At 34.9% G+C, this 12,870-nt stretch overlaps 1 protein-coding gene across 2 annotated transcripts; it reads left to right on the plus strand.

Moving 5' to 3' along the window:
• The first annotated feature begins 212 nt into the window (after positions 1-212).
• Positions 213-12,195, plus strand: LOC311078572 (uncharacterized protein). 2 transcript variants are annotated; one of them, XM_084107460.1, is made up of 7 exons: positions 213-362; positions 6,109-8,104; positions 10,155-10,318; positions 10,591-10,811; positions 11,033-11,162; positions 11,394-11,494; positions 11,723-12,195. In XM_084107460.1, the coding sequence occupies exons 2-7, from the start codon at positions 6,133-6,135 to the stop codon at positions 11,853-11,855; spliced, it is 2,721 nt and encodes a 906-aa protein (XP_083963586.1). In that variant the 5' UTR covers positions 213-362; positions 6,109-6,132; the 3' UTR covers positions 11,856-12,195. The 2 variants fall into 2 exon arrangements, with proteins under 2 accessions (XP_083963586.1, XP_083963587.1); XM_084107461.1 differs by having other exon boundaries at positions 6,109-7,933.
• The last annotated feature ends 675 nt before the right edge of the window (positions 12,196-12,870 follow it).

Consider the following 12,870-nt stretch of genomic DNA (forward strand, 5'->3'; position numbering starts at 1 on the left):
AAAAAGAATTACAAAGCACATAGAATTATTTCAGTGTGTTCATTTTAGGATGTTTTATTTTTATCCATATTATAGGCTACTAGCATACTGTGCATGATCAACAGTGTATTATACAGGAAGCTGCCAAACATTTCATTGGTTACTTTTTATTTATTTCCATTTCATTGGTTACTTGCATAACCCTTGCGCGCGGTGGATGACGCATAGAACCAGGAAGACCTTACCTCTTTTTTTCTTTTTTGTCGGATACCATTCAGGTGTCAACGATAGATATCTATCAATACGGATAGTCTCTCTTTTAGTCAAATCTCTTTTGATTTGATTTTGGATTTAATTTTTTGCGATTTCTGGGAATAAAACAGGTAGGCTAATTATAACCATTTAAGCAAGATTATATTTGAAAGCCATAATTTTAACAGACAGACTGTTTTTTAAAGCATTTATCAGCAATCACAGATAATTGCCTATCTTTGAGCAACTTTTAATTTGAACATAACAAACATCATAGGCTACAAACCAGTTTATTAAATGTCACATTTCCATTCGTTGTAAAACAATATCGACTGCATGTACAGCAGTGTGTTCAGACGTGCAGGAGGCATTGTAGGCCTACAAACTACTGTATAATATTGTAACAAATGAATTTATAATTTAAGTGAGGAACTTTCGTTAAGTGAGGACCCATCACCGAAAGTAGATTGCCTATCTATTCTGATCGAGATCGGTCCGCCCATCCCCGAGTTTCATTTTCATGAAAACATGCAAACTAGTGTAATGCTGCGTTCACAGCAAACGCGAATAGAGCGTCAAATTCGCGTCTAGTTGGACGCTGGAACATTTTGAATCCATTCGCGCGTCCAGAGCGAAACTGAAGCGCGTAAAAAGCAAAAGTTTTTTACAGTCTATGGAATGCACAAAAAGCACCAAATAAAATCATTCGCGCGCATCGCGTCTTTACATTGACTTAATATGGAAATCACTCGTGGCAGACGCTCTATTCGCGTTTGGTGTGAACGCTGCAAGCCTATATATTAAAATCTATATTATTAGAGACAAAGTGAAGAGGGGGAGGGAATGGACAGGAAGAGTAGGCCTATGTGCTATGTGTAAACATGAAACATTAACAATGTTATTAAAGCAAGAACATTTTTAACACCAGGAAAAAAAAGTAATCGGAGTGTCTATTTTAAGGTGCAGTAAATTCTTTTGACATGATCGACCCGACCCTTACGAAAAATAAGTTTATTCAAGTGTTCTATATTCTATTAGTATACTTATTTTAAACTGAAAATAAGAAAGTGTACTTTCAGTCTACATTTTATATAGGCTACTTCTCAAAAATATACTTTATGTATAGCCTACTTCTCAGAAATATACTTAAAATTACACGCCTAAGTGTACTTGACTTATACTGAGAGAAAATTCCAAGTATATTTGGCCTGTACTTGTACTCTATCTTTTGATCAAGATATACTTAAAAGTATAATTAAGTATTCAAAGTAGGCCTATACATGGCTTGTAGTTGTGTTCTTGGCTTGTAGTTGTGTTAACTCTTTTGGTTGAGTAGCCTATTAAATATACTTTTTTTACATAGTTTTTCATATACAGCCTTAGGGCCTGTTCGCATATCGCGTCTTTTGCGCGCTCAAGTTCGTTATTTCAAATGTAGGCGCGGTATGCGCGCTTATAATGGAAGCGACGCGCTCGTTTTTTCCAAGCGCGTCCGCGCCGCATCGGCATCGATATAAAAACATCTCAACTTTTCAGAATGCCGCAAGCGCACCGTAGGTCACGTGACAAGAACCAACCAATCAGCTTCCTCACCTTTTCTGTTACTTTGAAACCTCAGCAGAAAAATGGAGGAGCAGCTCATCATTGCGGTCCAGGGATTTCCTGAACTTTATGACTTGTCAAGCCCTCATTATTTTGACTCAAATAAGAGGAATAATGCATTGAGATGCAACGCATGGTTGCTTATGATTCATTAAATAAATAGAAACGAATGTCAGAGCTTTACTGAGTCATATATAAACACAGTAGGCTATGAATATTGAAACCTGTAAATTCATCTGAAACATTTTCATTATGTGTTAAAATTGTAATCTTAGTTCAAATGGATGTATCATTATTTACAACTGTATACATCATTTAAATAAGCATGATGTAGGCTATTGTCTAATGCCCAGGTGGCATACACAATAAGTATAGAACTGTAAAATTAGGCTGTGTAGTTGACTTGGAGATAAGATGTCGGAGCGCAAAAATGTGATTTCTCCTGTCCAACACGTGACGATCGAATCTGTCCCAAAAATACCTCTCAATGCGCCCTTGTGGACTCGCGCCAAGGGTCCTATAGGTCTGCACTACATGACGTCACCAAAGTGTGGACGTCATGTCTGACGTCCACACGTCAGACATGACGTCCACACGTCAGACGTCATGTCCACGTCATGTCCACACGTCACACGTGGAGACGTCATGTCCACATGTCAGACACACTCCAGACTTGTGGAAATCCACAAGTCTGGAGTGTGCCATTTGGGACAGGGCCTATAGAAGATTGCTCACTCAAATGTAAAAGCAACGTGATCATCATCAAACATTAAACAGTGTGTAAATCAAAACTGCTTAATATTACCAAATGAAATGAAGTGTAACCCATGAAGAGAAAACGACTATGAAGCTTTGATGGTGTTGGACTCGATCTACTCCATCTGTGTTTTGATCACATTTCTGATGAATCTGATCAAGGCGTAGTCTTTGACAAAAATGTGATTTTCTCAACTTTTTTGTTTAAAATGCTGCCTTTCTTTGTGAAACTTACCGACATTCAAGTGTTGAAAACACTTAAATAAGGATGCATGAAGCTAATACAATGTTTTTAAAATTAAAGTACAGTTGGTATTTTTCAAGTATAAAAAATAACATCTACATTTGAACATAGTAGTATACTGCAAGTGCAAAAATAATATATAAATAGTAAACTATAAGTATAATGTTATGTTCACTTAAAGAAAACTTACAAGTATACTTGCAGTTTAAACTACTAAACTAGTAGTTTACTGAGAGTACACTTAAGTGTGTACTTTCATCAACTAAAAATGTACTACTTGTATTAAAATAGTAAACTAAGTAGTTTACTACTCTTACACTTATAGTACACTTAAACGTATACTTTTATATACTAAAAGTGGGCAAATTTAGTATATATTAGTATTAGTATTGAAGTAGTACACTTACAAGTTTACTACAAGTACACATTGATATTAGTATACTTACTAAATAATACTTAAAATATACTTGAACATTACTTAAGTATACTTCATAAAATGAACTTGAAGTATACTTCTTTTTCGTGAGGGGAGTTCGAATCCACCTTTTGCCGAACTCGCTCTTCTACCTTTTCCCATCGCATAAGATTGGAAAGGCATTTATTGTCAATAAATCTAAAGAAAATATGTAATAAGTGGAATTAAAGTGCCTTGTTATTTAAATCTAAAGTGTCTATCGGATAGGGTTATGGGTAGGTGTGGTGAGGGATTTATTGTCCCAATAAGGCGACATTTATATAATAAATATATCATTTACACTCAATATGTTATTATTGCTTACTATTTTATAATGTACTAAAATACTGAGTTGCAAATATTATCAAACTACTATTTACACTTATTGCAAAGAAAGTACTGCTATTTTTACAGTGTAAATAGAATCTATAGCTATTTTCACTTGGTGTAAGCATATCACTAAAAAATACTGCTAGTTTCAGTTAGTGTAAATAGAATATATTGCTATTTGTACTTAGTTTAAATAGCATAGTCTATCGCTAAGAAAATATGCTATTTTCACTGTGTAAATAGCATCCATTAATTTTGCAAATAGCTGCTGCCAAAAAATAATAGGCTACTTCAGTGTACTATGGCATTACATATGAGAGTTTCATGTTTATACATTTTCAAAATGTTTATACATTTTATAAAACATTTTATAAAATGTTTATACATTTTATAAAACAATTTATAAAATGTTTGAACATTTTATAAAACGATTTAATCTAATTTTTCAGAGTAAAATTTACTGAGATTAATGCATAGGCTATGGAATGACAACATATTGGCAGACTTTGAAGATTTTCATCTAAACACAAAAACGGACTAAAAAACTATGTAAAGATTATCACTGTGTCTCTTATCAATGTAAATAAATAAGAAAATAAGTAATAATGCTACTCAGTGCCTGAATTTCAAGTGTTTATCATCTTTTGACAGATTTTAATGAGTATTTGAAGATCCATGGAATTCCAGTTCCAAGTTGTTCCGGTTCCAGCACTACCTAAAAACAGACCTCCTAATAAAATGTATCATAGACAACAATAACAAATACTGGGGGGAAAATAATTAAAAAGCACATAGAATTATTTCATTGTGTTCTTTTTAGGATGTTTTATTTTTATCCATAGTATACTAGCATACTGTAGCATGATCAACAGTGTATTATACAGGAAGCTGCCAAACATTTCAAACATTATTTGCATAACCCTTTCGCGCGGTGGATGACGCATACAGTGTGTAAGAACCAGGAAGACATTACCTCTTTTTTTGTCGGATACCAAGTAGCCTATTATCCAGGTATCAACGATAGATAGGCCTATAATACCGATAGTCTCTCTTTTACTCAAATCTCTTTTGATTTGATTTTTGATTTAAGTTTTTGCAATTTCTGGGATTAAAACAGGTAATTATAATCATTTACGTAAGATTATATTTGAAAAACGTAATTTTAACAGACAGACTGTTTTTTAAAGCATTTAGGCTATCAGCAATCATAGATAATTACCTATCTTTTAGCAACTTTTATTCGAACTGGCTATTCGATAGGCTCTTGGCTATGAACGAGCGCGCTGTTATCGACTGCATGTGCAGTAGGTGTGTAGGAGGCATTGTTCAAACTATAATATTGTAACAAATTAATTTTATTTCACTCCGAGTTTCATTTTCATGAAAACATGCAAACTAGCCGTGTAAGCCTATATTTTAAAATCTATATTATTAGAGACAAAGTGATGAGGGGGGAGGAAATGGACAGGAAGGGTATGTGCTATGTGTAAATATGTTTTAAATATGTAGCTCTAACAAGTGATTACCAAAGTGCAATATCATAAAGAGGCTCTAAAACATGAAACATTAACAATGTTATTAAAGCAAGAACGTTTTTAACACCTGGAAAAAAAGTAATTGGAGTGTCTATTTACAATAAGTGCAAATATCCCGCAATGTTGGTAGATACAAGTTACACCAGTATATCTTGTTAGCTGCAGTGGCGTAGTGAATTAAGGTGCATATTATACATGCTTTTGACATGATCGAAGTGAGTTCGAATCCACCTTTAGCCGAACTCGTTCTCCTACCTTTTCCCATCGTATATCAGATTGGAAAGGCATTTATTGTCAATAAATATGAAGAAAATATGTAAAAAATGGAATTAAAGTTGTTAGTTAATAATAAAGTGTCGGATAGGGTTATGGGTGTGGTGAGGGATTAATGTCCCAATAAGGCGACATTTATATGATAATATAATTTACACTCAATATGTTATTATTACTTACTATTTTATAATGTACTAAAATACTGAGTTGCAAATATTATCTAACTACTATTTACACTTATTGCAAAGAAAATACTGCTATTTTTACAGTGTGTAAATATAATCTATAGTGTAGGCTAAATTACACTTAAATAGCATATAGTAAATAGCATCTATTGCTTTTGCAAATAGCTGCTGCCAACAATAATAGGCTACTTCAGTGTACTATGGCATTATTTCAGGAGCTCAGGTTAAGGACAGTTTCATGTTTATACATTTTCAAAATGTTTATACATTTTATAAAACGATTTAATTTTTTTTTTTTCATTGACAATCAGAGTAAAATTGACTGAGATTAATGCATATGGCATTGACAGACTTTAAAGATTTTCATCTAAACACAAAAACGGACAAAAAAACTATGTAAAGATTAACACTGTGTCTATTATCAATGTAAATAAATAATAAAATAAGTAATAATGCTATTCAGTGCCTGAATTTCAAGTGTTTAACATCTTTTGACAGATTGTAATGAGTATTTGAAGATCCATGGCATTCCAGCTCCAGGTAGTTTCGGTTCCAGTTCCAGTTCCAGTAGGACCTAGAAAAACAGACCCCATAATAAAATGTATCATAGACAACAAGGCAGAGAGACTTCAGAAATTATTAAAAGGCAGAGATATTAATGGTTTGTACTCTTCTGAAGTCTGGGATGATGATGTTACACCATTGACAGCAGCAGTTATATGCAGAAATGAAGAAATCTGCTCTTATCTTCTTGAAGAGTCGGCTGATCCTAACAAACACTCAACAAATGGACAGACACCTCTACATTATTCTGCTTTAACAACTGGAGTTCCATTGAGTATTGTGAAAAGATTACTTGCAGCAAAAGCTGACCCAAATGGACATGGATTACAAAATTTTACTCCATTGCAGTATGCTGTTGATCATGACCGTGAAGACATTGTGAAAGCACTTATAAAGGCTGGAGCTTCACCCGGAAGGAACAATGGGGTGAATCAAGAACTTTATAGAAAAGTGGAGAGAATGATTAATCGACTATCTTCACAGGGTGAAGTGTCTGACAAAGTACGTATATCTTTCTCTTTTCATAGTGCTGTACGAACGAAAAAACAGACAGAAGTTTACAGAGACTTTAAGGAACATTTCTTTCAAGAGGATCCTTTTGATAATTTGATTTATTTTGAGCTCTACTTTAGTGTAGTTGGTCCAAGTACAGAGCAGTATCGTCAGACCGCCATCAAGTGGTTAAAAGACACAAACAGTACAGACAGATACATTGAGGGACTCATCAAGCGCTTCCCAAGAATCCCTCAGGAAAACTGGCAGAGTGCACTGAACTGCTTAAATGTTGCTTTGTGTGTCAGTGAAAGCATCTCTCCTCAGGTATTCAGTGAGCTTGTGTCAGTTCTAACAAACAGTCTTCAGCGCTTTGGAAATGCACAAGGGGAAAGAGTCAATCATCTGATACTAAAGATAATCAATGTCATGATGCAGAAGACGTCTGAGCAGAAACTACAGAGTACAAACAATTCTGTCTATGAGAAGTTATGCAAAAGTCTATTGCCTCTCACACGTCCTGATTATTCAAGTCTAATTGGAGTGTGGACGTATGGACTGTTCGCCAATATAAATGTCTTTGCTCCGGATGTTGTTGCATCGTGTGGATTGTCTCCCATCCCAGAGATGATACTTATAAAAGCAGAGACAGAGATGGATGAAGTCATGAAAAAAAAACTGCAAAAGTTTGATGAATCACTGAGACATCCAGCAGGTTCAAGTGCAGTGGATAGTTTATGTGAGGAGACTTCTGCTCTATCAACAAGCAGAAAGAAGAAAAAGAAGAAGAAAAAGAAGAAAAAAATCCAGCAAGAAGTGGGATCACAAGAAGGTGAGCTGCAAGATAAAGAGGAACCATATCCAGACACTGTAGTGAAATCCATTGAGGAATCAAACTCAAGTGTGCAGCCGTTCACACAGCCTGCTGAGAACTCAAGAAGGTGGCATCAAACCAGCCATCGTTGGAGACCCAAGCTTGAGAAGCTAGCTAACATGGATGCTAACAAGACATATAAGCTGGGAAGTCTTATTCTTGTTCTCAACCCTGAATTTCTGATTGCTAGGGGAAGTGATGGAACACAAGTTTTCCTTGGACTGAGGGATGACGGCACAGAGGTGGCTGTGAAACGAATGGATAAGTTTAATTACCAAGACCTCAAAAATGAGGAGGAATTTCTACGACATCCAGACCTTGACAGTCCCTCCATTGTGCGATATGTGGACTTTAGAGAAGATGAGCATTTTGGATATCTTGCTCTTCAGCTTTGTGAGTACACACTGGAGGAATATATACAAGAGCATTTACCAGATGATAACACTGAGAGAAGTTTGGTTCTGAAGAAGCTGGTGAAGGAAGTTCTCTGCAGCTTACAGGTTTTACACCAACCGAAAACCAAAGTACTTCATCGAGATATCAAACCCCAGAATGTTCTGATTGGTAGGACTTAAACCTGAGTTGCAATATCTGCCTAACTAGAATAGATAGCTCAGCTAGCTCAGATAGTAGCAATTTTTAATTTATACTTTCTAGAATCAGTATCGACCCTGACACGTAACCTATCCACTAATTCACTAAATATGATGCCTGCAAACTACAATAAACCTGTATTGGAGATCCAGGAAATTTCTGAAGCCAAAGTGAGAATGATAATAAGTTCCCTAAAGAATTCTAAAGCCAAAGATGTGTATGGACTGGACACAATGTTTTTAAAAGCGTTTAGTGAGTGTTTGTCTAGTCCATTAACTCACATTATTAATAGATCCATCAATGAAGGAATTTATCCAAAAGCATGGAAGACAGCTATAATAACACCGATTCACAAAACAGGTGATACATCTAAGGTCTGTAACTACAGACCAATTAGCATAGTACCCATAGTGTCAAAGGTAATCGAAAGACATGTAGTAGAACAACTTACTAGCCACCTCAACAACAGCCCTTTCAGATTGCATCCCATGCAGTTTGGTTTTAGATCCAACCATTCAACGGAAACTGCAAATTGCTTTTTCCTGGAGAATGTGAGATCTAAATTAGATAAAGGAGGAGTTGTTGGGGCTATATTCTTAGATCTAAAGAAAGCTTTCGACACTGTGGATCATGGTGTCTTACTCAAAAAGCTTTCATGGTTCAATGTCGCCCCAAAAGCTATTGAGTGGATGCAATCCTATCTGGAAGATCGAGAACAAAGAGTCCGGATAAATGATGAGGTGTCATCGGCCATCAGTTGTAATATTGGTGTACCTCAGGGATCAATTTTAGGGCCCCTGTTGTTTAGCATATACATAAATGATCTTCCCACTGTATGCAATGAGTCTGACATTCAAATGTATGCAGATGATACTGTCATTTATGTACATGCACCGACTAAACAGCAAGCAGCTATTAAGCTTACAGCAGTGATGGCTGATGTCATGCAATGGCTTAACAATTCCTGTCTTCATTTAAATATAAAGAAAACCTCATGTATGTTTTTTACGAAGAGGTCTACAGATAATTTTACACCCAATATTTGTATTGCAGGGGAACAGTTGTCAACGGTATCTAATTTTAAATATCTAGGTATATTAATTGATTCTAATTTAACGTTTAAAAAACAAATAAAAAAAGTTATTAATACAGTAAAATTCAATCTGTCAAATTTCCGTCATATCAGAAATTGTTTAACTACAAAGGCAGCGACAATATATTTTAATTCCATGATCATGCCACATCTGTTATACTGTTTGACTTGCTGGGCACAAGCTTCCAGTACAACACTTAAACCTGTGGAGCAACTCTACCACCAAGCTTCTAAGGTGCTTGATAGGAAGCCAAATACCTATCACCACTGTTACTGTTTAAAAAAACATAATTTAATGACCTGGGAAAATCTTATCAAATTTACAGATGCTTGTCTTGTTTATAAAATTTTACATGGCTTAGCTCCTCCCCCATTTACTGCTTTTATAAAGCAGAAAACAACTGTTGTTAGACACACCAGGTCTGTGTCAAGAGGTGACTGTGTAATACAAATGAGGAGAACTGCCTTTGGACAGTCAGCTTTTTCTGTGAGAGCAGCTCACACATGGAACAGTTTGCCTACGTCTATCAGAGACTGTGATTCATATTGGTCATTTAAAATTAATTTAAAATCATGGTTAAAAGACAATCAAGTGTGTGCCCATACTTTTTAGTTATTTAAATGATCTGAAGCGTATTTTGTCTTGTTTTATGTTTTGTTGTCTTTGTGTTACTGTACTTTATGTATTTTATGAAATGTGATTTAATGCATGTATAAGTATTGTTGATTGTTTTAATGTAGTCTATCTGACATCACACCTGCCCAGGGACTGCGGTTGAAAATTAGCCAAGTTGGCTAAACTGGCACATTTACATAAATGTTTATTAATGTGCACTGTCCCTGTAACTTTAAACTGAATAAAAAAATATATATATATCATCCCAAATTTTTCCCCTTGAAATAATGTGGACTTTCCATTTGTTACAGACATAAATGGAAAAGCTAGATTGGCTGATTTTGGCATTAGTCGCCGACTAAAACAGGGCGAAACCACCATACGAACAAGCATTGCTGGAACTAGATGCTGGAAGGCAAAAGAGATCATAAAGGAGAAGGTCAACACTGGGTACAAGAGGAGCTCCGACATTCAGGTGTGTTTTCAATATTAATCAATTAACTCAAAAGTGTATTTGGTCCTTCAACGTTGTGTTACTTTTTTAAACTTAATTTTGAAAGCAGAAAAATGACCATCACAGGAAAGGGGAGTTTCATGCTTGCCTACACTTGGAAATCAAATATTAAAGCTGTTTATTCATTTTTTCTGCTTTCGATATAAAAAATAAAATAAAAAAAATGAATGCAACATACACGTAACCAGTTTTTACGGATAATTCTGAATTCTTGTACTGTAACCTATTTGAAGGTTGCTGGGATGTTAGTGTACTACATTCTCTCTGGAGGACACCATCCATTTGGTGAAGATGTGGACTGTGAGTACAACATTTTAAGAGGAAGATACTCACTGGAACATCTGGATGATGAAGTAGCGAAGGATCTCGTCGAGTGGATGATCAATGAAAACCCAGAGGAGAGACCAACCGTGGAGCAAACCCTTGCACACCCCTTCTTCTGGACTGATGAAAGGTAGAATATGATTTTGATGATATTTGACAGTTGAAATACTGTACGAAACTTGAATGAATATGTCCAGTGTTCATGAAACACTAATCCAAATATATTCCTCTTAAGCCTAAATATGTTTTCAATCACAATTTATTAGAGACACAATATAGATGGCATAGCTGTCATATACAGTAGCTGTCGATGATAAAGCTTATTGTATAATGTTTCTGAAATCGTCCCAGGAGAGTGCGGTATCTGAAAATTTTGGGAGATGAGAAAGAGGCTGAAAACTGTCGTAATGCTGATACGGAGCTCCTTACTGCCATTGCAAAATGCACAGAGGGGAAAAGCTTTTCTGAATGGAAAACTAAAGTAAGTATAACCTCAACGCATTTCATATAACTTATGAATACATAAATTAAGATGTTTTGTCCTGCAGTTTATATTCTTCTTTAACTGGTGCTTCATCAGACACATGGGAGCAACCTGAAGTGAGGAAACAATCAGGAAAACCTGCTAATAGCTTATTTAGACTTTAACTTAATACATTGCAGCTTTATTTTTTATTTGTATTTTTAATGTGTCAAAATATTGTTTTCTCAGTTGCCGTCTGAGCTTGTCCAGAAACTGGATGGTAAGAAGAAAGTCTATCCTGAGAACACACTGGGCCTGCTGCGTTTTATACGCAACCTACACGCGCATCAGTAAGTTACAGAAATAATTAACGACAGACTGTTAAATTATATATAAAATGAACCCGAGCTGGTAATGTGTTTACAATGCAAGGTGGAGGACAAATAAAGTAACACCTGATCAATAATGATCAACAGACAGGAGGGAAGAAGTAGATTCATAGATTTGTAAGTAATTATTTTTTAAATAAGACTTTCTTGCACAATGATTGTGTTGTTTGTGTGACGTTCTCTCCACAGTAAAGCAGATGCTGTGAAAATCAACCTGATGACTGAATTCCCTGATCTTTTTGGGAGTGTGTACCTGTTTGCCAAGGAGAGAGGATGGAATGCCAGAGAAAGTGTCATGATGGACATCAACTCGGCATCATGATTGTAAATCTGAGATAAAATGTTATTCAGCAGTCACCAATAATTTAAACATAGTGACTGAGCACAAAAATTGTACACTTGACACTGAGTAAAGCTTGAGGTATTCTCTTAGTTGCTAAAAACTGTTCTTTTGTTAGAAAAAAAAGTTTTTTTTTTACATAAATCTATAAAATATACAAGTTTAAAATAAATATTTTGTAATTGCATGCAAATGACCTAATGGATCATGAAAACTTCTCACTGCTGTGAAACATGATGTTGTGATGTTTGTTGCTCTTTAGTGTTTTGGGAAGGGGGAAATTTTTATTTTCAAACTAAATAAACATGGCCTTAACCTTTGAAAAAACAGTGTCATATATTAATTTATCACCTTTTGATAACCCTTTGGACAGATTTAACAGGAAGTAAACAGTTTTAAGCCAGCTTGGTTGCATTTATTTACAAATTGTCATTTACATTTACAAATTGTCAATGTGTATGACAATTGCACATTACTGTAAAACTCTCCATCAAAAAACATCTGATGTATCATGCAGGATTCTATTGAATTAACTTGTAGCCTAATTCAAATTATTATTGAAAAAGATTAAAGAAAATAATGTCGTGTTTTAAAATATTAATAGGTTAATAAATAATAAAAAATATTATAAAAAAGTAATTTAAAAAAATTGTTGGGTGGACAGTTTGAAGTAACTAATGATAGCCTACCTTTTTAATAGTTTGCCGACTTTGAGTGCATTCAAGAGATGGGTAACAGTTAACGGCTGTTATTATGCAAATAATAAGTACAAAATATATAATGACTATTAAGCTCATTTAAAACAATGAACAAACGTTGATCACTCACTATTCATCTCAAATGGTATTTTGTGTTTCCCATAATTTGTGTTTGCCATCTACTGGTTGGACATGTACAATGCCTCTACAATAAAAATAAAAAAATAAAAGAAGAGAGAAACTACACTTTTGTTTTCTTGCACATTGTTTTATAAATTCGCTACTAGATATTCACAGTT

Source organism: Abramis brama (genome assembly GCF_963993115.1).
Source record: "Abramis brama genome assembly, chromosome: 3".
NCBI lineage: Eukaryota > Metazoa > Chordata > Actinopteri > Cypriniformes > Leuciscidae > Abramis > Abramis brama.